The following is a 24,081-nucleotide window of genomic DNA, read 5'->3' as shown; positions in this document are numbered from 1 at the left end:
CTTATGAGAGGTTTGGGCTGGAAGGAACTATTTTGATATGCAAGGAATTCATGGGGATATAGACATAATCTTGTGTTGGAATATAACCATTAGTTTCCTCTTTATATTATGTTCCTATAACCATTAATGTCTTTTCCTCTTTATTAAATCGATTAATAATGTTGTTTTATATTCTGGTCAATCCCCCAGACGACCAATGGTCATGGGGAAATAAATGTTTATTATAATAAAAAAGTAAGTATAGAGTAGAATCATTTATTTTTGTTCTGATTAATAACATATCGTATCATTTTTTATCCTAACAGTACATAGAGTAAACAAAGATGACCATGTTGCATTCCTTGTTTATGGTATCTTGATCAAATCATCAGTAATGTTATAGAACTCTTCTATTTTCGACTTAAAAGAGGTCTTCCATTACCAATTTGAAAAAAATGATTCAATATCTTCTATTCTACAATCTTGCGAATGATTCAAATCTTCTTGCACTCAACCGTAATATACTTGACATAATTTCCCAAAACGCTGGAAAATGGTTTACCTCTAGTGTAGAACTTGTCGAAACTGATCTTATCAATAATGGTCCAGTTCAGCTTCCTTCCAATCTTTTGCGAATACGGTGACGTAAAGATTGCAGACACTGCTTGAGGAGTTGGTTCTAATGGCAAAACTCTTCCATCTAGCGAGTGCTTTACATTTTGCTTCATTTTCAGTGCTTTTGCAAGTTCAGTTGATGCTTCGCAGAGTTGTAAGGCAATTCCCCTCTTCGTAAAATCAGGTGAGGTGGCTAGAAACATGATTTCCATGACGCTACTGACATTAAATGGAGTGAATACATCCATCAGCTCGTCACATTTTTGCATGAATAGGAATATTTCTCTGGTTGGTCGTGTCTTAAACATGTTCAAGTAGTTCTTGTAATAATTTTTGCCGCTTGGTCCGTGGTCCAACTATAACGAAAAAGAAATTGTTATTAAGAAGAACTTATTACTGTAAAGTTGTAAAAGACTTTGGATAACAATAAAAAAAATGGATGGCGCATAAGTTCCATATATAAATTAAATGGAACAGAATGAAAGTAGAATGCTCAATTCCAATAAAGTTGGAGAACAGAGCCTTGTGGTGGTATGGGCAGGTACAAAGAATGCCAGAGCTCAAGTGGCCGAAAAGAATATTGGAATGGGACCTGCCCGGAAGAAGACGGAGAGGAAGACCTGTATGGTGGCTCCTGGCTTCTGAGCCACCTTAGATAATTAGGGGTTGGTTACCCCCTACCATAAGGGTTGATGAAATAACTCGTATCACCGTAGATGCATTTATTTTATAAGTTAGAGTACTAACGGTAAATAGCTGGTGGTACGTTAGTTCTCAGTAGCTGTGATGTTTTCCCTTTGGGTTCTCAAATATTAATTAAATTACTGTTCGCGATGGAATTAGAACTAAACCTCGATATTCTCTTGTTATTGTTTTGATATATAATGAAAGTAAGATTATTTTGATTAAAAGCGCTGAGTCTACTAATATATAAAAATAATGAATATTATTGTTATTTTAAACCGACCTTGGTCAAACCTAAACTGTTACACCGATATTTGCTAATGTAGGTCGAATGTATTTACTATAAACAAACGTAGTTTGTTTTGCTAAAGACATTTAAAATTATTAAAAGGATTTGTTTTAATAAGAAGATTACTAAGAGATGCCGTGTATCCCAACACACCTGCTATAAGATGGGAAAAACCTATATAGGAGATGCTATGGTAGATACAGACCTCTGATAAGATGTCTGGGAGAATAAAGTGTCGTGGAGGAAAAAAACGGCGAATTCATAATGAAAAAAAGCCGAAGAAAGAAGGTTTATTACTCGTGGCTCCACTGCACGAGTGGAAGTGCTGCATGCCGCATGTCCAAAGTCATTTATTTTAAAGACAAAACCATTTCATGCCTTGAATGGCCAGAAAACTCACCGGATCTAACTCCGATTGAAAATCTGTTTGCTGTTGTAAAATATACACTTTTTAAATTATATTGTGTAACAAATACAAAACTGATTGAGGATATAATCCAGATATGGTTTCTAAGACCAGCTTATATCAAAAAGCTGTAAAAACGCCAAAACGCGCTCAAGAAGTTAGAAAAGTTAAGGGGGTGGTCGCAAAATTTGGTCCAGTGCAATTTAAATGCCTTAATTTTTTGTAATTAGAAAACTAATAAGTATTTTTGAAAAATGTAAACTCAGAATGAAAGATTGCATCAAATACTATTGACTGTAATACATCCAACTGTGAAACTACGTTGTGACAACGTAAAATTTGACGTAAACATTCAAATTTAATTTTATAAATTTTTAAATAACAAGCTAATTTTGCTAAATTAAATTAAAATAAAAATAGTTAAAACACTTTTATACAAAAACAATAATAAAGCAATTTTATAAATGTAAGGTTACATTGCTCTGGTTATCACCGTAGACCGCCTAGATGGCGCTATTTTTTTGCTTCCTCAAATGTAATGGGAAATGTTAAGAGTTGTATGTATTACAGTTCATAGTATTTGGTTGTATGTATTACAGTCAGTTGTATGTATTACAGTATTACAGTATTTGATTACATTATTACGGAGGGCCGAAAGTTCCTGAAAACTTCTATGTTTATTTAACCCGGCACCTGCCACGTGGCTTTGCAAGGCGCCAACTGCCACGTGGGGTGCTCACAGCACCCCTTAAAAATTTTCTGTGATCTACTTATTTAAAAAATAAAATAATGTGTCGAGTAACACAAGAATATAAAAAAACATGTTTTATTAACTTATCAGCCACTAATATGTTATAAAAATTAAAAAATAAAATGAAAAAGGTGTTATAAGCAAATTAGCAAGTACCAAGCCATAATAAATGAAGTCAAGTAAAATATCTAAAAAAAAAATAAGATTTAGTGAGTGTAGAGTCTATATTAATAATTTAAATCAGTTATTTCAATAAAAAATGTAAATTTGACCTGTTTTTCAAAAATACAAAAAAAATTTAAAACTTAAAGTGCCAGATGATGACACCCCAATTCGACTTTAGAGCTATAAGTTCAGAATGACACTAAATAACCACTTCAAACACTAACACATCTATGCTATATAATATTATAGAAAGCTACTATGACGCACAGCTCGGTTACCAAACTTGAAATACCAAATATTTGATAAAAATGTGTTATGGGGTGCTGGTAGCACCCCACGTGGCAGGTGCCGGGTTAAAAAAGTTACAGGGGTGAAAAAAAAAGGGAAAATTTAGTGTGATTTTTAATTTCAAATATTTCATTCAAAAGAAACTTTTTGTTTATTCTAAGGGACTTTCGGCCCTCAGTAATAATGTAATCTTTCATTCTGCATTTTTTCAAAAATATTTATTAGGTTTCCTAGGATTCGAAACAAATTAATGCATTTAAATAGCACTGATCGAATAGATCAGATCGAAAAACCGCAAAATACACTTATCAATATTTTTGAAAAATCTATTGAATGGTACCAAACACGACCCCATACGGAGGTGGGGTGTGAGGTTACTTTAAAATATTAAATGGGAGCACCAAATTTTTATTGCAGATTTGGATTCTTTACGTAAAAATAAGCAACTTTTATTCGAGACATTTTTTCGAATTATGGATAGATGGCGCTATAATCGGAAAAACGATTGTTGGAAATAGAAAATTAAATTTAAAAAATGGAAAGTCCCCACTAAAACGGAAAACTTAATTTTTTTTTATTTTAGGACCTTCTCTTCACAACCCAATAGGTCTCGAAAGCGCTCGAGTAACTGCAAATTTAGCATACTTTCCTCCCTTTACTATAAATTAATAAATAAATGTTGATTTTAAATTGTGAGTTGTGCTACTTTAATCCACACAATAGTGCAGTATATTTGATGTAATTAATAAATAGTTAAATAATATTATACCTGAATTTTGTTGAAAGCAACGCCACAAACAATATTAGTTGCTTTCTCCACTGCCACTATGGACACCCCTCCTTTGGCCACTTCAATCATGTAGCTATCCATTTCAGCCATAGCTTCGAGGTCTTCCGACAAACCTGTAGCAAAACATCCTGCTTCATATCGATAAAAGCTTTTCCGCAGGACATCCAAGGCGTCCTCGAGATATTCTGATGTCAACGAAATGTACTCGATTGCACCTATTAAATTAAATAAAATTATAAGAATAATTATAAATTTATACCGAAATAAGAAAGCCATAATTCGAGTAGACCAAAAAAATACGACAAGAAAGTCAATGCACAAAGGTGTGAGGATCACAGACTCATTAGCCTGATAAGTCACACTTTAAAGATATTCTTAAAAATACTAAATCAAAGATTAATGTTGTTCTGAAGCTATTTCCTTGTGGCATTTTTTATAATCAACTATTTTTAATGGGAAATAAGCCACAATTTTACCAAAAAATGTTTTTATTAACGTTTTGAAGCCCAAATCGGGTTTCGTTGTCAAAATACAAAATACTACTAAAATAAACAAAAATGTTGTAGCTAAGTAAAAAAAATTCTTCTAATAATTTATTTAATCTAACTATCCGGGAAACTTAAAACAATAGGAAATAAATTCAACATTTCAACAACATTCAAAACAACAAACACATTGAGATCTATTCTATCTAAAACTAAACCTAACAATGAACAAGAAAGAACAAAGAATTGCATTTATAAAATACCTTGTGAATGCGAACAATTTTATTTAGGTGAAACATCAAGACCATTAAACGTTAGAATAAGTGAACATCAGTCTTATATTAAAAATAGATAATTTGATAGATCTCAAATATGTCAACACGCATGGGATAATGAACATAGAGTTCAGTGGAGAGATTCAAGTATAGTCCTGAAAGAATCAGATAGTAAAAAGAGAAAAATCAAAGAAGCGGCACTAATTATGCTAAATAAAACCAATTGTGTCGCAAATTCCTCGGTAGAATGCAGTAGGATGTGGTTACCCATACTGAAAGAGGAAGTCAATAGAAAGAAAATACCACGATTAGTAAGTCAATAACATATTATCGAGTTTTATATTTTAGTATTACTTATTGTATATCTATGTAATATTAATGTTATATTCAAAGCCCGAATTTCAGGCACTCCTAGGTTTTGACTAGGCAATCCTCAGGTCTGACTGACGGTCTTAGTTAAAGCCCGAAGTAAATTACAATTTGGCCTACAACGGCCTTTGACTAGTCAAACCTAGGAGAGACTAAGATGGTCAGGCAAAGGTCGAAATTTAATTTTATGAAATCGGGGTTTGACTAGTCAAACCCCGATCAGCTATTAAAATGTCGTAATTTGTTAGATTAGGTTTAATAAAATGTCATTTTGTAATTTTAATGTTTATTATTTTTATATTGTCGTAATTAAAATAAAAAAAAATAGTGTTTATTCTCACATGTTGACGCATATGGCATTTAGAGTTGCACAATACGTTAGACCTTTTACGCTTACGTAATTTGAAAGAGCATTTCTTATTGCAGTAGTATTTTATAAATCCTTGTCCTCCAAATTTAGAATCTTTTGTACTAATTTCTCTTAGAGACAGAGACAGCTTAACGTCTGGAACATCTTCGAAATTAGGAAATTTCTCTTTGAATTATCTTATTTGATTTCTTGAAAAAAGTGTGTTTATTGTTCCGTATTTCGTACCAACTATATATAAACCGTCAATTGTTTTATCTTGTATGCTACTCAAAATATATCGAGCATCCTCTTTGGCTCTATCAAAGCTGGGGATAGGTATTGTTACAGTTTTTCCGATCGAAATTGGAGGGCATTTTTTTTCACTTAATTATTCCATAGCATTAGACTGGGCATGAAGACCTTCAGTCGCATTTCCTTTATTTATTTTAATCTTTTCTGTCTGTGCACAACGCATGCTCCGAACGCGTGCCAAGGAGATGCTCGAAATATTTTGGGTATCATATAAGATAAAACAATAACTGACGGTTTATATAAAGTTGGTACGAAATACGGAACAATAAACACACTTTTTTCAAGAAATCAAATGCAAAGAGAATGCAAAGAGAATTTTCCTAATTTCGAAGATGTTCCAGACGTTAAGCTGTCTCTAAGAGAAATTAGTACAAAAGATTCTAAATTTGTAGGACAAGGATTTATAAAATACCACTGTAATAAGAAGTACTCTTCAAAACCATGTAAGTGTAAAAGGTCTAACGTATTGTGCAACTCTAAATACCATAATGCCTCAACATGCGAGAATAAACACTAATTTTTTTTTATTTTAATTACGACAATATAAAAATATAAAGCATTACAATTAAAAATGACATTCTATTAAACCTAATATAACAAATTAGGACATTTTAATAGCTGATCGGGGTTTGACTAGTCAAACCCCGATTTCAAAAAATTAAATTTCGGCCTTTGCCTGACCAACGTTGTCTCTCCTAGGTTTGACTAGTCAAAGGCCGAAACTGTAATTTATTTCGGGCTTTGACTAAGACCGTCAGTCAAACCTGAGGATTGCCTAGTCAAACCTAGGAGTGCCTGAAATTCGAGCTTTGACTATAACATTAATATTATTTATAATTTAAACATATTAAAGTCAGAATTTGGTATTAGTTTTTTGAAAGTAAATTAAATGTAAGACCAAATACTTACGATGTCGGGATAGTATTACGAGGTTTTTTCCTGGTTTTCCCTCGTGATTTACTATGGAATCTCTAACGCGAGAATTTTACTGTCATCGTTGCATTTGGTTGTCTTTTTCAAGACAGATCACATGCTATGATTTTTTGTGACGGATATTCTTGAGTTGGGATTGATTTCATGTAATCGAATGAACTATCTTTTAGTAAAGTTTTAGTAAAGTCGTAAGTCCAGGAACGCAACTCATAAATATTGGCGATATCATTTTAAAGTCTTCTACTTTAAAATGTATAATATACGTCTGAATTGCCAATATAAATGAGTCAGATTAAATAAATTATTAGAAGAATTTTTTTTACTTAGCAACAACATTTTTGTTTATTTTAGTAGTATTTTGTATTTGACAACGAAACCCAATTTGGGCTTCTAAACGTTAATAAAATCATTTTTTGGTAAAATTGTGGCTTATTTCCCATTAAAAATAGTTGATTATAAATCAAAGATTATACAGAAAATGTGGATGGGGCATCAGTGATTCTAATTTCGGATTTAGGCAAGGTTTAGGAACAAGAGAAACAATCGTAGCAACACAGGTGCTGCACCACAAGTTAATGCAGATTCTCAAGAAACTATATAGATCAAAAGACATACGATGCATTGAAAACTTGTACTAATATCGAACGGCACAATTAAAAATAGAAAATTCTATATACTTACAAACCCATACATATAAGAAGGGGTATTCGACAGGGGTGTGTGCTTTCCCATATATTATTTAATACTTATTCGGAAACCATATTTCAAGTTTCAAGAGTCTTTGGAAGATGCAGAGATGGGAATCAAAGTGAATGGAGTATTAATCAACAACATACGATATGCTGATGATGGTGTCTTAATGTGTGACAACATAGTCCATCTTCAACAACTTGACACTATAATCGGAGAATACAGTAAGATAATGGGGTTAGAGATTAATACCAAAAAGACCAAATTCATGATAATCTCCAGAAACTTGGATGCCAACTGAAAATTGGTTGGAAACTCCATAATAACACTGAATATCAAGTCCATTAAAAGAGTGAGCAAATTTAAATACCTGGGAACGTAGTTTTTTGAAGACTGGGCATCAGAGAGGGAAGTAAAATGTCGCATTGATCAAGCTCGACAAGCTTTCGTAAAATTCAGGAAGGTACTGATGTGTTCAGAGTTCGATTTTTAACTGAGACTAAGGTTTACTAACCAAAATATACCTCAACTTTGCACAATAAACGGGCACATTTTAGAACAGGTCAATAAATTTAAGTAAATACCTGGGATGTTGGATCGATAGGCCTAAATCCTGATCTAGAAATAAGATGGAAAATCAGGGCCAAAAAAAACTTTCGAAAAAATTAAAAATGCTACATCTGGTCGACTCTTCTCTATGAAGTTGAGACGTGGACCCCTAAAACATCAACTGTAAATAAATTGGATGCTCTTGAAATGTGGATCTACCCAAGAATCCTCAAAATTTCTGCAAAAGTGCTGCATAGCTAAGCAAGGAACGAAAACTTTTCAACACAGTGAAGGTTAGAAAAACATCATACCTAGACCACATACTGAGAAACAATAAGTACCAACATGCTCAACGAATAGTGAAAGGAAAGATCTAGGGAAAAAGAGGACTAGAAGGAAAATACTGTCGTGGCTAAGAAACAGCCGACAATGGCAATGGACATTTCTAAATTTTGAAAAGCTAATAAGAACAGCTGAATACAGAGAAATGTTTGCAATTGTAGTAGCCAACCTCCATTGAGAATAGGGCACTTTAAATAGAAGAAGAAAATATTAAGGGGTCATATACGTTTCTCGAGCTTAAAAAGTAGTCTAAATGTAATGATAAATTGTACGAAAACTATTGGGCTAATTGATTTCATTTTTTTTTTAATTTTAAAGGTGGACTCTTAAGGAGCATAAAACATATGTTAAAAGTTAAAAAAATAATTAAAAACATGGCGGCCGCGTCCAGTGGCTTAGAACGTGTTTTTTTTTTCAGGTCAAATGGTCGGCATGATTCAGCTCGTAATATTTATTTGAAACAAAAATTGTTTATTTGTTATCATATTTTAGAGTCATAGTTCTCGTGTGACGAGAGGAATTTAAGAAAAAAAAATTAATTACGGAAATGGTCGAAATTTAAAAAAAAAAGTCGTAATTTTCACCAAAAAAATTGTCTGTTTTTTTATTGCTATTCGAAAATGGTTAAATTTAATCAAAAAATCTCTCGTCGCACGATAGTGAATCTAATTTAGAATATGTGTGCCAAAAAATGAAGTTAATCGGACGAACGGTTAAGCAGTTATCATGCCCACCGTTATGAAAAATGCTATTTCGAGAAAAACGTGTTTAAAGTTTTGCAAGACCCGCGGAGCGACCCGACTAGTTCCGTTTAAAGCAGCTGTAACTTCGTCAATAATTTGAATATTGAACTCTTTCTGGTCTTAAAATGTTTCTAAGAGATGTACCTTTTAAAATAACCAAAAAAAATAAAATCGATTTTTTGAAGCCGAGAAGCCTAACCTATATATGACCCCTTAAGTAAATAAATAAAATTATCATTCATCCATCAAAAAAAAAACATTTTAAATAAAAATAAATAACCCAAAGTTATATTATAACTCTTCCCGGTTCTTATAACCCTAAGCAACCTTTTAGACTGCGTAATTCTCCGATGTAACCCTAGAGAAAGAAAAGTTTAAACTGCTTTATTGTGCTATCAGTGTTTTAGTGAACTTCGCCAATACCATTAAATTCAATTCATTAATTTCATATAAACTATAAACAGTATTGTATATTGCCATGAGCAAGACCAAATGCAATAGTACTAAGAAATGTGCTGGAAAATGCACTAGTATGCACGACAAAAGTGAAGAAAGAAGAAGAAATAAAAATAAATGATGTGACTCACCGTCGTTGCTCGCTGCCCAGACTTTTTTCTGCACCATATTTTTTTTTATTTAGTAAATAACAGTTAAGTTATAAACAGAAAATTTGAAATAGGTCAATATTCAGTATCTACCGGTGAAGGTCAGGAAAGAGTTGAAAGTTCTGAAGGTTTGTACTGGTTTGTATTACCACTAGACAGTCTTTATATACATAAAATATTTGCGAATTTGCAGAATTACCGTGTTTGTGGTTTCTTATCAGCGGTTACTGATAATGTTTAGAGATAAGTATTTTTTTGTGCACTTGGGAAATTATTTTAATATCGGATATTTTAATACCCTAATAGGCGGGATCTGTTTTAGACCGGGCAGTATCGTCGCCCCCGCTAGCGAAATTATTCCGATTCGATTTTTTTGCACAAACTTACTCAAAAGGAGGTCCTTATAACATATCCACAGGGTGCCGGTCGGTGCCGTGGTCGAAAAATTGTTTAAACAATTTTTTTTAAACAAATTCACAAAAATAATTTTTTTATTTCAAACAATTTATTTTAGATAAATTGGTTCATTCTGAGCAAAAAAGGTATCTTCTCATTTTTTTCTAAAATTGATTGTTGTTGAGTTATATGCGATTAAAAATTTGAAAAATGCGAAAATGACCATTTTCAAGAATTAAAAATAGCAGCTTTGTTATAAAATAATGACAAAAATCTCTAACTCGATTAAAAAATATTATTATGGAATTCAAAAAGTGACCAAATCAAGTTTCAAACCCCTTCTTTAAGGTCCTGAATAGATTTTTGTCAATAATTTATTATAAAGCTGTTATTGTTAATTATTAACAATTAGCGCTATAGTCCAGGATGTATCGTCGCCCCCGTTAGTGAAATTATTTCGATTCAATTTTTTTACACAAACTTACTCAAAAAGAGGTCCTTATAACATACCCACAGGGTGCCGGGCGGTGCTGTGGTCGAAAAATTGTTTAAACAATTTTTTAAAACAAATTCACAAAAATATTTTTTTCACTTCAAACAAATTGTTTTTACATAATTTGAGACATTCTGAGCAAAAAAGGTCTCTTGTGATTTTTCTCTAAAATTGATTGTTGTCAAGTTATACGCGATTTAAAATTTGAAAAATGCGAAAATGGCCATATAACTCGACAACAATCAATTTTAGAGAAAAATCACAAGAGACCTTTTTTGCTCAGAATCACCCAAATTATCTAAAAAAAATCGTTCGCAATGAAAAAATTATTTTTTTGAATTTGTCTAAAAAAAGTAGTTTAAACAATTTTTCAACCACGACACCGCCCGGAATCCTGTGGATATGTTATAAGGACCACTTTTTGAGTAAGTTTGTGCAAAAAAATCGAATCGGAATAATTTCGCTAGGCGGGGGTGACGATACAGTTGGACTATAGCGCTAATTGTTAATAATTAAAAATAGCAGCTTTGTTATAAAATAATGACAAAAATCTCTTCAGGACCTTGAAGAAGGGGTTTGCAACTAGATTTGGTCACGTTTTGAATTTCATAATATTAATTTTTAATCGAGTTATTAAGCTTTGATAATAGCCATTTTCGCATTTTTCAAATTTTTAATCGCATATAACTCGACAACAATAAATTTTAGAGAAAAATGACAAGAGACTTTTTTTGCTCACAGTGACCCAACTTATCTAAAAATAATATATTGTACAACAAGAGAGAAAAAAGACATATTTCTCACGAGCGCAGAAGTTTGTTGGCACGAGCCGAGGCACGAGGCGAGTGCCGCAAATCAAGCGAGAGAGAAATATGTCATTTTCTCTCTTGTTGTACACTGTACTTTTCCTATGGATGCGTTTTTGTCAAGAGTTCAAACTTCAAAATTAAATAATTTAGGTGCTTCTAGGTATATTATATGCCTAAATTGAAATAAAATACATATATACACATATGTATTCAATATTCTTAATATTTATATATATATATATATATATCCAATCCTGTTACTCCGTGAAGGATCATAGGGCATCCACGAAGCTTCTCCATTCTCCTCTATTTCTGGCCATGGTTGCTATTTCTCCCCAGGTTTTCTTCATACTTTTGTGGTCTTCTTCAACGGTACTCCTCCATGGAGTTATACTCCTTAAGTATACTCTTATAAAGTTGATAAAGTTCGTTGTTTTATCGACTTCTGAAGATTCCGTTTTCCCTCACAGGTCCTAGTATTCTCCTCAGTACTTTCCTTTCAAATGTGTCGGGTTTGTTTTTGGATGTTTCTTTCAGGACCCAGGATTCACTGCCATAACATGTTATTAGACGAATTAAGGTTTTATAGATTCTTATCTTTGTATTTCGGTGGATACTTTTAGACCTAAATATATGGGAGAGGGCAAAATAGGCTCTGTTTGCCTGCTTTATTCTCTTTCGTATTTCTCCATCTTCTGATCCGTCGGCATATATTTCTACTCCCAGGTATGTAAACTTTCCAACCGTTTCAATGTCATCTTCATGTATAATGTTTTGTGGGACTATATTTCTTCTCGTCTGAGTCATTATTTTTGTTTTTCTGTGTTAATTTCGAGACCTAGCATTTTTGTTTGTGTTTTTAACTCTGCGTATGTCTCCTGTGCTCCTGTTGATGTTTTACTCATGATATTAATAATTAATATCATCTGCATAAGCGGCCAATTGAACCGTTCAGTTGGTCAGTAGGTTTCCTCGTCCAGTTTGCATTTGCCTAACCGCATACTCCAGTGCCAGATTAAACAATGTTGGTGCCAGCCCATCTCCCTGCTTTAGTCCCTGCGAAATTTTGAAAAAGTATGTCCGGTGGTTTTGTATTCGTGCACATGCCTGAGTTCCATCCATTGTGGCTTTAATGAGTCTTATTAGCTTGTGTGGTATTGCCAATTCAGCCAATATATAGTATAGTTTGTTCCTTTTGACTGAGTCGTATGCCTGTTTGAAGTCTACAAACACGTTGTGAACATCAATATCGTGTTCCCATGATTTGCTCAAGATCTGTTTGACTGTAAATATTTGATCCAGTGTCGATCTTCCCCGTCGAAAGCCCGTCTGATACTCTCCAATAATATTTTCTGCTAGTGGTTGGAACCGCTGGTTTATAATATACGTGAGGACTTTATATGCTGTACATAGTAAAGAGATTCCACGCTAGTTTTTGCATTGGAGTTTGTCTCCTTTTTATAGATCGGGCATACTATACTTTTCTTCCAGTCGTCGGGTATTTTCTCTTCTTGCCATATGTCTTTGATGAGCGCGTGGATGTGACTTGCTAGGTGGTCGCCACCTACCTTATACAGTTCTGCTGGTATTTCATCAACTCCCGGAGCTAATCACAATATACGCCAGACGCAAATCTTGTGCTTCATTTTTTTAACAAAATCTGAAAAAAATATAAATTTTTGCTTTTTGTGGCCACATTTTTGCCTATAACACGAGAGACATTGCTTCTGCACACTGATTCTGACAATATTGACCAACTCAACCTAAAGAACATACAGCTGCTACCGTTCCCTTTGAGTCTGACAACATTCACACAGACCTAGACCTATCATCTGCATCCACGTCTAGTGCAGCTCCCTCCTAGTCGACAGTTACCTAAGTCTATCACTGAACCCACGTCTGTTACCGCCCCCTCTCAGTCCAACGACAGTCACCTAGAACTATCACCAGCATCTACGTCTGATGGCGTCCCCTCTCAGTCCAACGACAGTCGACAGTCACCTAGGACAATCATTAGTATCCACGTTTTTGCCGCTCCTTCTTAGTCAAATAATGATAGGCACCTAGGCCTATCATCAGCATCCACTTGTACTGCCGCCCTCTCTCAGTCCAACGACAGTCACCTAGGACAATCATCAGCATCTACCAGTGCCGGTTTAACCTAACTTCGGGCCCTGGGAGCTGAATATTTAGGGGCCCCCTTAATTGCTATTCGTTGTCAGTTTTTTAACAAGAAAACACTTGTATTTATTGTAAAATCCATACTTTTTTAAACCAAACAAGAAGAATAGCAAACGTAAAAAATATTCCAAAAAATACATTTAAAAATAAAAAAAAACAGAAATTTACACAAAACAACACATGACGAACAAAAAAATATATTATAAAAAATACATACCTACTTATGTTGCTCCAGTTTTATTACAATTCAGTTGCTCCAGGGCTTCATTTTCTATAATACAATAGTGACATGAGTCTAGATTTTCTTGACCCTAATTTGGCGTTAAATATATTTTTATTCTTTTTAAAGCCGTAAAAGACCGCTTGCCTTACGCATTAGAAGTTGGCATCGTGAAATAAACTTGCAGTAAAGGTAACATATTGGGAATTGTTGCCTTTACAATCTTTACATCCTGGACGACACTAAATTTTATAAATGTTTATTTAACTTTTGGCATAATGTTATAGAATGAGTAATTTCATTATGCAAGTTCTCTTTGGTTTCATCAACATCTTTTTTATATTTCACACGTAAAGAAGTATTAATTGACGTCTTGGCTGCTTCTTTATCTAGCGTAAAAGAACATCTAAAAGCTGATGTTAGGGGCCGTCCATTAATCACGTGAGGTTTTTTTTTAGCATTTTTTAGCCCCCCCTCCCCCTTGGTGATACATTTTGAGGTTTAAGACCACGTATATCACGTGGATTGAGACATTTCGTGATTTTTTATAGACCCCCTCCCCCCTTTCGAGCCTCACGTGATTAATGGACGGCCCCTTACATCCTTGTAGTATTCAATTCACTTTAAAAGATCTTGAGTAGGTAATATTGTGGCCTATAACATTAAATACTTCAATTCCGAATCTTTCTTGCCCCTTTAATTGTTTCACTTTCACCTGCTTCATCGAAAAATGTTTTTCCCTTCTTTGTTCTTTGAAGGTCAGTTGTATATAATATGTTTAAGATATCGTCGTTTTCGTAAAAAATATTTTTGGCTTCTATTAAATTTTGCTTAACATATTTCTTACGTCTCCAACAAATCTCAAAATTGGTGTCATTAATTCTACTCCAATTGACACAAGTCCACAGTTTCATCACGTTCACGTTTTGCTTGTTGCATTAACTCTTTCCAAAGTTTTTGTCCAAATCACTGTCAATGGAGCTGTCTCAAAGGTATCCATTTTATTCTGCAATGTCTTGGCTTCATTTTTAATTGCTAATTTTTCGTCTCTGTTATTGCGTAACTGGAAAAAATAGGTTTGATGGATCCCTAGAACTCATTGCAAATTTGGTGAGACAAATAGAATCCTTTCATTTATTCGCATCCTGTTGTAAATGCTCAGCTAAGAAGTAGTCAAATTTAGCCTAGTATACAATTTCTTTGACGACTCGCTAAATCATTGGATCAACGGAAAGCTAGTCCTTGAGAAGCAAGTAATTTAGCAGTGACAACAACTCTTCTTAGGACGTTTATCCAATAGTCAGCTTCGCGTTCTCTTGTTTTTTCAAGACAGCAGCGTCTATAACTCCAATTATTGATGATCTTGTTATTAATGTAACCATAGAGTTGTAACCAATTTCAGGTGAAATTTACTTTCTTCGTGAGATTTGAACAAACTATTTAAATGTTTTCAGTGGGTCCATCCAAAATCAGTTAAACTATTTTTTCAATTGAAAATAATTTGCACGGATAACAATAAACAGCTTTAGCACTTGCGTAGTATATTAGCCAATCTCTCTTTTCTTTGCTTCCATTGAGTTTTCCTCTATAAATTTGCTTTCATTTAATCTTCTATAATAAGCTTTGTCTTCTTCTAGATACATTTTTTTACAATTTTCTAAGGAATCACTCTTTGGTTTAAAAGTTCATGGTTTTTATAAAGTCATCAGTCTTAAAATCAGACCATTTCGAAATCGCAGGTATTTCATCGTCGTTTTTTCTATTTTGGAAAATATTCAGATTACTTAGCGGACTTTACTTTTTTATTAATAAAAGGAACGGGTCGCTACGGGCCCCTCTGGGGCCCGGGCCCCTGAGGGGCAAAAACCGGCACTGGCATAAACCGGCACTGGCATCTACGTCAGCTACTGATGACACTACTACTATCACAGGTAGGTAATAAACACTGTTATTATTGATTATATAAACCAGGAAAGTGGCCCAATAAAATTAATAATTTTGGTTGAAACAACTTTGGTAACAAGAGGCCCTCCACCAAAATTATCCGTCGCAGAGACTCAGTTGTGCACGAAAGAAAAAACTACTACAGTTACAAAATGTACAATGGTGAAGCTGTTGAGAGAAAGTGGTTAATTTATTCTAAGACAAACAATAATGTGTATTGTTTTTTCTGTAAAATATTTTGCAAAGTCAAAATAAAAATGGTTATAATGGGTACATAATTGGAAACGTATGGCTGAAGGCAAACTGGGTAGAACTAGCAATTAGACTAGAATCTAGTTTTTAAGCGTGTATCGTTCAAATAAAGTGGAAAATGGTGTATTAAATAATTATGATTAGAATGAGAATGAGAAATGGGAGCACTTTTATAAAAATTATATGTTTAAAAAAAAGTAATAATTTATCTTTTGTTTATTAGTTTTTGTTTATTTGTTATTATTTGTTCATTAGAATTGTTTACAATTTGTAGTTTTCATAATTAGTAGTAGATTAGGGCTATTGTTAATTAGTCAAATAGAAAAAATTCTTAAAGTAATAATATTGTAATAAACTACTGTAATCCCATAAGGAAACGACCTGGATTAGTCACAAGAGGCCAGGTCAATTGTATAGTACTATAAATAAATAAATAAATAAATAAATAAATACATAAATGAATACATAAATAAATAAATAAATAAATAAATAAATAAATAAATATTAAATAATTTAGCACAAAGCAAACGTCAATAAAAATACAACCGTGGTTTAAGTTGGAGATCGCTGAAGGAAGGTGGTGAGTCATGGGCTACCAAGGGGGGGCGGTCGCTGATCTTGCCCAGGGCGCCAAAATTCCAGTAGTATTGTTCCTTATGCTTTAAGTTTGAGGCCCTCCCGGCCATGGGGATTTTGCCGCCCTGGTTATATCGGCAACCGCGCCCCTTCTCACTTGATAGACCCAAGTCAATTTCAAAAATTGGTTGTCATCTAAAATTTGCCGCCCAAAAAATTTTACCGCCCGATTCGCCCACCCCTGGGCCCTTGTTTTCTAAGGGTATAATTGTAATTCAACGGTAAGATTTGGCTAGACAATGTTTCTATCTATTTGTTCAATTATCTATCAATCAATTTATTCAATTATATATCAATCAAATCTATTAATAATGTAAAACAATTATATCCTCTCAGGAACACCTGAGAAGTGACTATCTCATGCTGTGTTGATGCAAAATATTGATTTTTAAAAGATAAAAGTAATAGTCACATAGGAACCGAGACGTTTTATAAAACTGTTTTAAATATTGCAATACTTCTCAGGCTACAAGTGTTTTGTTATTCCTCTTCACATTAAGAGCACTCAACTCAACAATATAGACTAAGAGCCGCTATAGGTGAAATTTCTTAATCATTTTAGGCACGATGGGACCCTATAACTTAAATAGTAGAACCTAAAAGAAAACGTTCGAAAACTGTGCCGTCACTTTTCAGTGGCACATGCGTCGACAGTGGCGCATCAAACTTTCCACTTATGGACGGGATAAATAAATTAAAAGTTACCCTCCCTTACTAACAGAATTAAATTTTTTTTATTTTTTTAAGTTCTATGTGATTAACATATAGGAATCAGCGTAATTTTAACCCACCACCCCCTTCCCCCTGCCCCCACCATCAAAAACTTCATCTTTCGTTTTTATTTTTTTTTGGTGGGATGCAATCAATTTTAAAATTTCAAAAAATTCACACGCATAGCTGAGGCTTTTATAAAACATGTCTATTTTTTATAGACCCATAGGTAGAGTGTACATAACCTCAAAAAATTAAAAGACATTTTTTTTTCAAAAAAGCGTATAACTTTTTTTGAGGAATAGCTGCAGGTCTAATTTTTTCTTAATCTTATGTGTTTTATCAAACACTATATTTTTAATTTTTTTTTCAGATTTTTCCGTAAGGCTCCCCACCTTCAAAAATCCGAAAAACTGTTTTTTGGGGGGTTTTGGGGGATTTTCCCTATTTTATAGACTTCATAATATATCAAATCAATTTTGTTTTTATAGGTTATATGTAACTTGAAGTAACTGAGTCCTTTAGAATATTTAAAAATCAGAAAAACACGTTCAAACCCCCCAAAACCCCCTTAAAAAACAGTTTTTTGGATTTTTAAAGGTGACCAGCGTTACAGAAAAATCTGAAAAAAATTAGAAATATAGTGCTTGATAAAATACACAAGACTAAGAAAAAATTAGATCTTCAGCTATCCCCAAAAAAAAGTTATATACTTTTTTCCAAAAGAAAAATTTTAAAAATTTTTTGAGGTTATGTAAACTCAACCTACAGGTCTATAAAAAATAGACGTCTTTTATAAAAGCCTTAACCATGCTTGTGAATTTTTTGAAATTTTAAAATTGACTGCATCACATCAAAAAAAAAAATAAAATCGAAAAATAAAGTTCTTGATGGTGGGGGCAGGGAGAAGGGGGTGGTGGGTTAAAATTACGATGAATCTTATGTCTTAATCACATAGAACTTAAAAAAATGAAAAAAATTAAATTCTGTTAATGAGGGAGGGTATTTTTTAATTTATGTATCCCGTCCATAAGTGGAAAGTTTGATGCGCCACTGTAGACGCATGTGCCATTGAAAAGTGACGGCACAGTGCTCAAACGTTTTCTTTTAGGTTCTACTATTTAAGTTATAGGGTCCCGTCGTGCCTAAAATGATTAAGAAATTTCACCTATAGCGGCTCTTAGTCTAATATATTGGTACATATTTACTATGAACTTCGCCTGCATGATCATTGGGTGGATCAAGTAGCTCAATGATCATGTTGCCGGTCCTTTAGTGAGTAATGCAGTCTTTTTTTAAAGTCGATGATTTGTGTTTTTTATATTGTTTTAATATATGTGTTATATATGTGTTAGATCTGATAATTTACCTCTACCTTAGGCAAGTAGGTACCTATATGATTTTAACCTTTTGCCACATTTCCGGTACCACCCCCATGCTAAACTGTATCAGTACATCTATTCATACATGCAATAGTATCGGATATATGCCATCTGTTCCTGGAGACTTATATATGGCTGAAATTTATTTCTAACCCATCCAATTCATGTTGCTCTTGTGATTGCTGTGACTATTTCTCAATCTATAGATTTTTACTTAGTTGGCCTTTAGGGCAAGATCGTTAACCGCTGCCCCCTTCCTTGCTTGGTAGACTCTTGGTACCCAAAAATTGGGTGTCATCTATAATTTATATATATATGAGTGGTCGTTAAACCAGTACCTGTGGATCTTTTGATCACTGAGTGTGTTTCAAAGATCTACATCTTTTGTTTATATATATATATATATATATATATATATATATATATATATATATATATATATATATAATATATATATATATAATATATATATATATATATATAAAACAAGGTTGAAATATTGGGGTAGCAGCAATCTCAAAGAAAACTCTTTATAATAATTCAAATTAAAAAACAGCAAAGATTACATACCTGTTATATATATATATATATATATATATATATATATATATATATATATATATATATATATATATATATATATATATATATATATATATATATATTATCGATTCTCCGTCTTTCGATACCCGTTCGCCATTCCTCTCTGTCCTCACATTGATCTACTTGCAGACCTTTTTCATCCATGGCTTTGTTTATTCCTGCATGCCAACTTTTCCTCAGTCTACCTCTTCTTCTTCTGCCTTGCGGTTTCCAATTTTGTACTTATTTTGGGATTCTGTCTTCGTGCATTCTTTGTACGTCACCAAACCATCGTAGTTGTATTTCGTTAATTATTTATATGGTAAATAAGCCACAATTAAAATGAAAAAAATAATTTTATTAACGTTTCGACGCCCAAATCGGGTGCCGTTGTCAAAATACAAAATATTACTAAAATAAACTAAAGTGTTGTTGCTAAGCAAAAAAAATTCTTCTAATAATTTATTTAATCTCACTCATTTATATTGGCAATTCAGACATATATTATACATTTTAAAGTAGAAAATTTAAAGTCAATAGAAAGAAAATACCAAGATTAGTAAGTCAATAATATCGAGCTAGTACATATTTTATATTTTAGTATTACTTATATATCTAGTATTATTAATAATATTTATAATTTAAACATGTTACAAGTCAGAATTTGGTATTATTTTTTGAGAGTAAATTAATGTAAGACCAAATACTTACGATGTCGGGATAGTATCACAGGGTTTTTCCTGGTTTTCCCTTGTGATTTACTATGAAGTCTCTAACGCGAGAATTTTACTGTCGTTGCATTTGGTTGTCTTTTTAAAGACATATCACATGCTATAATTTTTTATGACGGATATTCTTGAGTTGGGGTTAATTTCATGTAATCGAATGAACTATCTTTCAGTAAGTCGTCCCAGGAACGCAACTCATAAATATTGGCAATATCATTTTAAAGTCTTCTACTTTAAAATGTATAATATATGTCTGAATTGCCAATATAAATGAGTGAGATTAAATAAATTATTAGAAGAATTTTTTTTGCTTAGCAACAACACTTTAGTTTATTTTAGTAATATTTTGTATTTTGACAACGGCACCCGATTTGGGCGTCGAAACGTTAATAAAATTATTTTTTTCATTTTAATTGTGGCTTATTTACCATATAAATAATTAATCATAAAAAATGCCACAAGGAAATAGCTTCAGAACAACATTGTATTTCGTTGATTTCGTCATTTCTTGTGTGTGTGACCTGGACTGCTGTTCTCTTCTTGATCTTCCTGCAGCTCTTCTCCAGAAATCCATTTCGGTGACCTCTAACATTCGTTTTGATTTTTCTTTCATATGCCATACTTCTCAGCTGTATGTTATAATGCTTTTCACTAAGGCGTTATAGATCTTTTTCTTGTTTTGGTTGTTTATCTGCTTGTCCCAGAGTACTGAGTTTAGGAGCGTAATTGCTTTCCTGCCCTGAGTATTTCGTTCTTTAATGGCTCCGTCCAGTGTTCCATCATTCGTGATTTTCATACCCAGGTATTTATATTCGTTACATTTACTGATTGTTTCTCCTCCTTCTAGTATCAAGTCCTGCTGCGTTCCACCTATATTCATATACATATTTAGTTTTTGCTATGTTGATCTCTAGTCCCCATTTCCTGTATTCCTCTATTAGCTTTCTTATGATGTAACAGATATCATCGTAGTCTTGTGCTATTAGTATTTGGTCGTCTGCGAAACAAAGAGTATATAGTGTATGGTCATTTAGTGGGAGTCCTATGTTCTTGCATTTCCGTTTCCAATTTTTAAGAGCTTGTTCCAAATATATTTTAACAAGTGTTGGAGAGGCAGCATCCTTGTTTGAGCCCTTTATTTGTCAGAAATCCTTCGGGGAGTTTGTTTCCTTGTTTAATTCTCGTGGTCGTGTTGTTACAAAAATTTTTAATTATTTTTATGATTTCTATGTTTCATCTATAGTTAGCCGCCCCCAAAAATTTTCCGTCCTGGGCAGCCGCCCAGTTCGCGCACCCCTGGGACCAGGCCTGTAGAGCAGTTAGCAATATTTTTAGGTGGAAGTTGTTTATATAAGATGCGCCATAGCGACCATCTTAAATTAAGGATCATCATTAAAACTTTATTTATAACCAGACAACAAACATTGTATAGATATAGAAAATTTATGTACAATAATATGTATTTACTTAAATCTAAACCTAAAGGCTTAATTTTAAACTGATTTTCTAATAATAGATTTCAAATTTAATTCAGTCATATAATCTGTTCAAACACTTTTTTGAGTTATTTTTTTTTGTTAATATTTAAACAAATATTAAATGATTTATTACTTAATCAATGTAAACCACGTTTAATAATATATTCCAACTCATCTCATTGGTATAGTAAAAGAAACACTTAAAGTACAAAGCAGGGTTCGAATTCTAAACGCACTAACAGATACAATCCATGTTAGAACGGGCCTTCGACAGGGAGATGCCCTGTCCTGTATTCTGTTCAACATCACATTAGAGAAAATAATTAGAGAGTCAAAAGTCAACACCAGAGGAACAATAATAACAAAAAGTGTACAAATATTGGCATTTGCAGATGATGTTGATATCATAGCTAGAAGCAAAAGAGAAATGATAGAAGCATTTAATGCTATAGAAAGAGCGGCACAAAACAGTGGTCTAAATATTAATGAAATAAAAACCAAATACATGAAGGCCAGCAAATCGACAGGCCAAAGAAACCTACAGAATCTGACAATAGGAGACTATAACATCGAAAGCGTAAAATTTTTTACATATCTAGGTTCACTAGTTACCGCAGATAACAATGTCAGCGAAGAAGTTAAGAGAAGAATACATATTGCTAATAAAACATATAATGGACTCATTAAACATCTAAAATCTAATATATAACAACATCACGAGAAAAACCAAATGCAAAATATACAAAACCCTGATAAAACCGGTCCTTATATATGGATCAGAGACATGGACACTGTCGAAAAGCAATGAGAACTTATTGGGTACGTTTGGATGAAAAATCCTTAGACACATATTATAAGAGGGTGAAAGAAAATGACGTATGGCGCAGAAGATATAATTTTGAACTATATATATATGCAGCATACAACGAACCCGACGTCATAACATCCATAAAGATCGGACGTCTGCGCTGGATGGGCCATGTTGAACGAATGTTGGAGACCGAAACACCAAAACACATAATGAAGCAAACACCAGTAGGGAGAAGGTCAAAGGGAAGACCCAAACTTAGATACATGGAACAAGTGGAACAAGATCTGAAAACACTTGAGATTACCCACTGGAAGAACAAAGCAAGGAACAGAACAGAATGGCGGAAAATCCTAGAACAAGCCAGGACCCAAAAAGGGTTGTCGAGCTACTGATGATGATGATCCTTCGGTGAGTTTGTTTCCTTGTTTAATTCTCGTGATCGTGTTGTTATAAAATTTTTTAATTATGTTTATGATTTCTATGTTTCATCTATAATTAGCCGCCCCAAAAAAGTTTCCGTCCTGGGCAGCCACCCAGTTCGCGCATCCCTGGGACCAGGCCTGTAGAGCAGTTAGCAATATTTTTTTAGCTGGAAGTTGTTTATATAAGATGCGCCATAGCGACCATCTTAATTTAAGGATCATCATTAAAACTTTATTTATAACCAGACAACAAACATTGCAGTGGCGGCCGGTCAGGGTCGGCAGTGCCGACCCACTCATTTATAGATATAGATTTTTTTAATATTTGTATCTGTGAAGTAAAAAAAATCTGTCATATAATACAGACTAAATTTTATTCATGTTTTTTAAAAGGATTTGATCAATCCGAGCGTTAAGTGATCCCTGCGCATAACAGACTTCTCAAAAAATGAATGATCCGAGCCATTCATCTGACTTTTCGGATAGCCGTCCCCAACTCATTCGTAGCTTGACAATTTACACGTAAAACTCAACGAAATAACAAGCTGATGAGCAAGCTAACATACATTCTCTCCGTAGGCATTAAGCGGCAGGTACGGCACATTTAAATCTGCCGGTCGGTGTTTCATTTGGAAGCATCGGCTGAAATTGTCAAAAATAATCACGCCGTTTTACGTCGTTTAATTGATATTGTAATTTTTTTAAGTTGTCAGGATTTTCATTTATTATAAATTAATGGATGAAAATAGTTTCTGTCCTTGTGGGATCGGTACTCACCGGAGGGACCGCAGACGTTCGGATACAATTAGCGTCTCTTTGCAAAGACAATGACGTCGACTTTGCAAAGTAACAAGACACTTACTCAACACATACACTACACATTACACCTGAGTTAGTGATAAGGTATACAATTACGTGGCTAAAGGTTCTAGTTCTAAACCAAGGCCAGAATCAGAGAAAAAAAAGTTGTCAGGAATTATCATTTAGTGGACATGATGGATCGAAGCATTTGTTAAAAATAAAATTAATTATAGAGAATTAATAAAATTGCTTTAGAAATATTTACTTTCTGATTCGAAGTGTGTTCGTAATGCAGAATGAACTAATACATATAATCAAATAGTTACATTTTGAATAACGTTATTGAATCTGAGATTTAGAAAACCATTTGCTTTTCGCTGGAAGTAGATGAAACTTCTGATTATCATGTCATTCACAATTATCAATTATTGTTGTTCGATACGCGTTACGTGGTAATATTTATGAGAGGTTTTTAGGTTTTAGAGACGTGAGTAAAAGCAATAAGGCAGAATATATTTTTGGTGTTTTAAAGAACAAAGATTCAATGAAAACCATGTCAACTCAAATGGAGAACTCATGGCTAATCTCTGTGCTTTTAACGAACTGCGAATCAATA

The 24,081-nt window shown here is 33.4% G+C and overlaps 1 protein-coding gene across 1 annotated transcript; it reads right to left on the bottom strand.

Annotated features, from left to right (window-relative positions):
- Positions 1-241: 241 nt before the first annotated feature.
- LOC114326985 (uncharacterized) lies at positions 242-9,868 on the bottom strand. Its single transcript, XM_028275477.2, has 3 exons — positions 9,602-9,868; positions 3,947-4,182; positions 242-950 (listed from the first exon to the last, which is right to left on the bottom strand). The coding sequence occupies exons 1-3, from the start codon at positions 9,636-9,638 to the stop codon at positions 474-476; spliced, it is 750 nt and encodes a 249-aa protein (XP_028131278.1). The 5' UTR covers positions 9,639-9,868; the 3' UTR covers positions 242-473.
- Between the last annotated feature and the right edge of the window lie 14,213 nt (positions 9,869-24,081).

The sequence above is a fragment of the Diabrotica virgifera genome, chromosome 6 (genome assembly GCF_917563875.1).
Source record: "Diabrotica virgifera virgifera chromosome 6, PGI_DIABVI_V3a".
Lineage (NCBI taxonomy): Eukaryota > Metazoa > Arthropoda > Insecta > Coleoptera > Chrysomelidae > Diabrotica > Diabrotica virgifera.
The sequence above is the reverse complement of the archived record's forward strand: the minus strand, read 5'-3'. Positions and strand labels throughout refer to the sequence as shown.

Coding starts and splice junctions, on each gene's coding strand:
- LOC114326985 (XM_028275477.2), bottom strand. CDS start 9,638: ATGGTGCAGAAAAAAGTCTGGGCAGCGAGCAACGACG. Junction 4,183..9,601: donor CTGGGCAGCGAGCAACGACG/GTGAGTCACATC, acceptor TTAATTTAATAG/GTGCAATCGAGTACATTTCG. Junction 951..3,946: donor TTGCTTTCAACAAAATTCAG/GTATAATATTAT, acceptor TTTTCGTTATAG/TTGGACCACGGACCAAGCGG.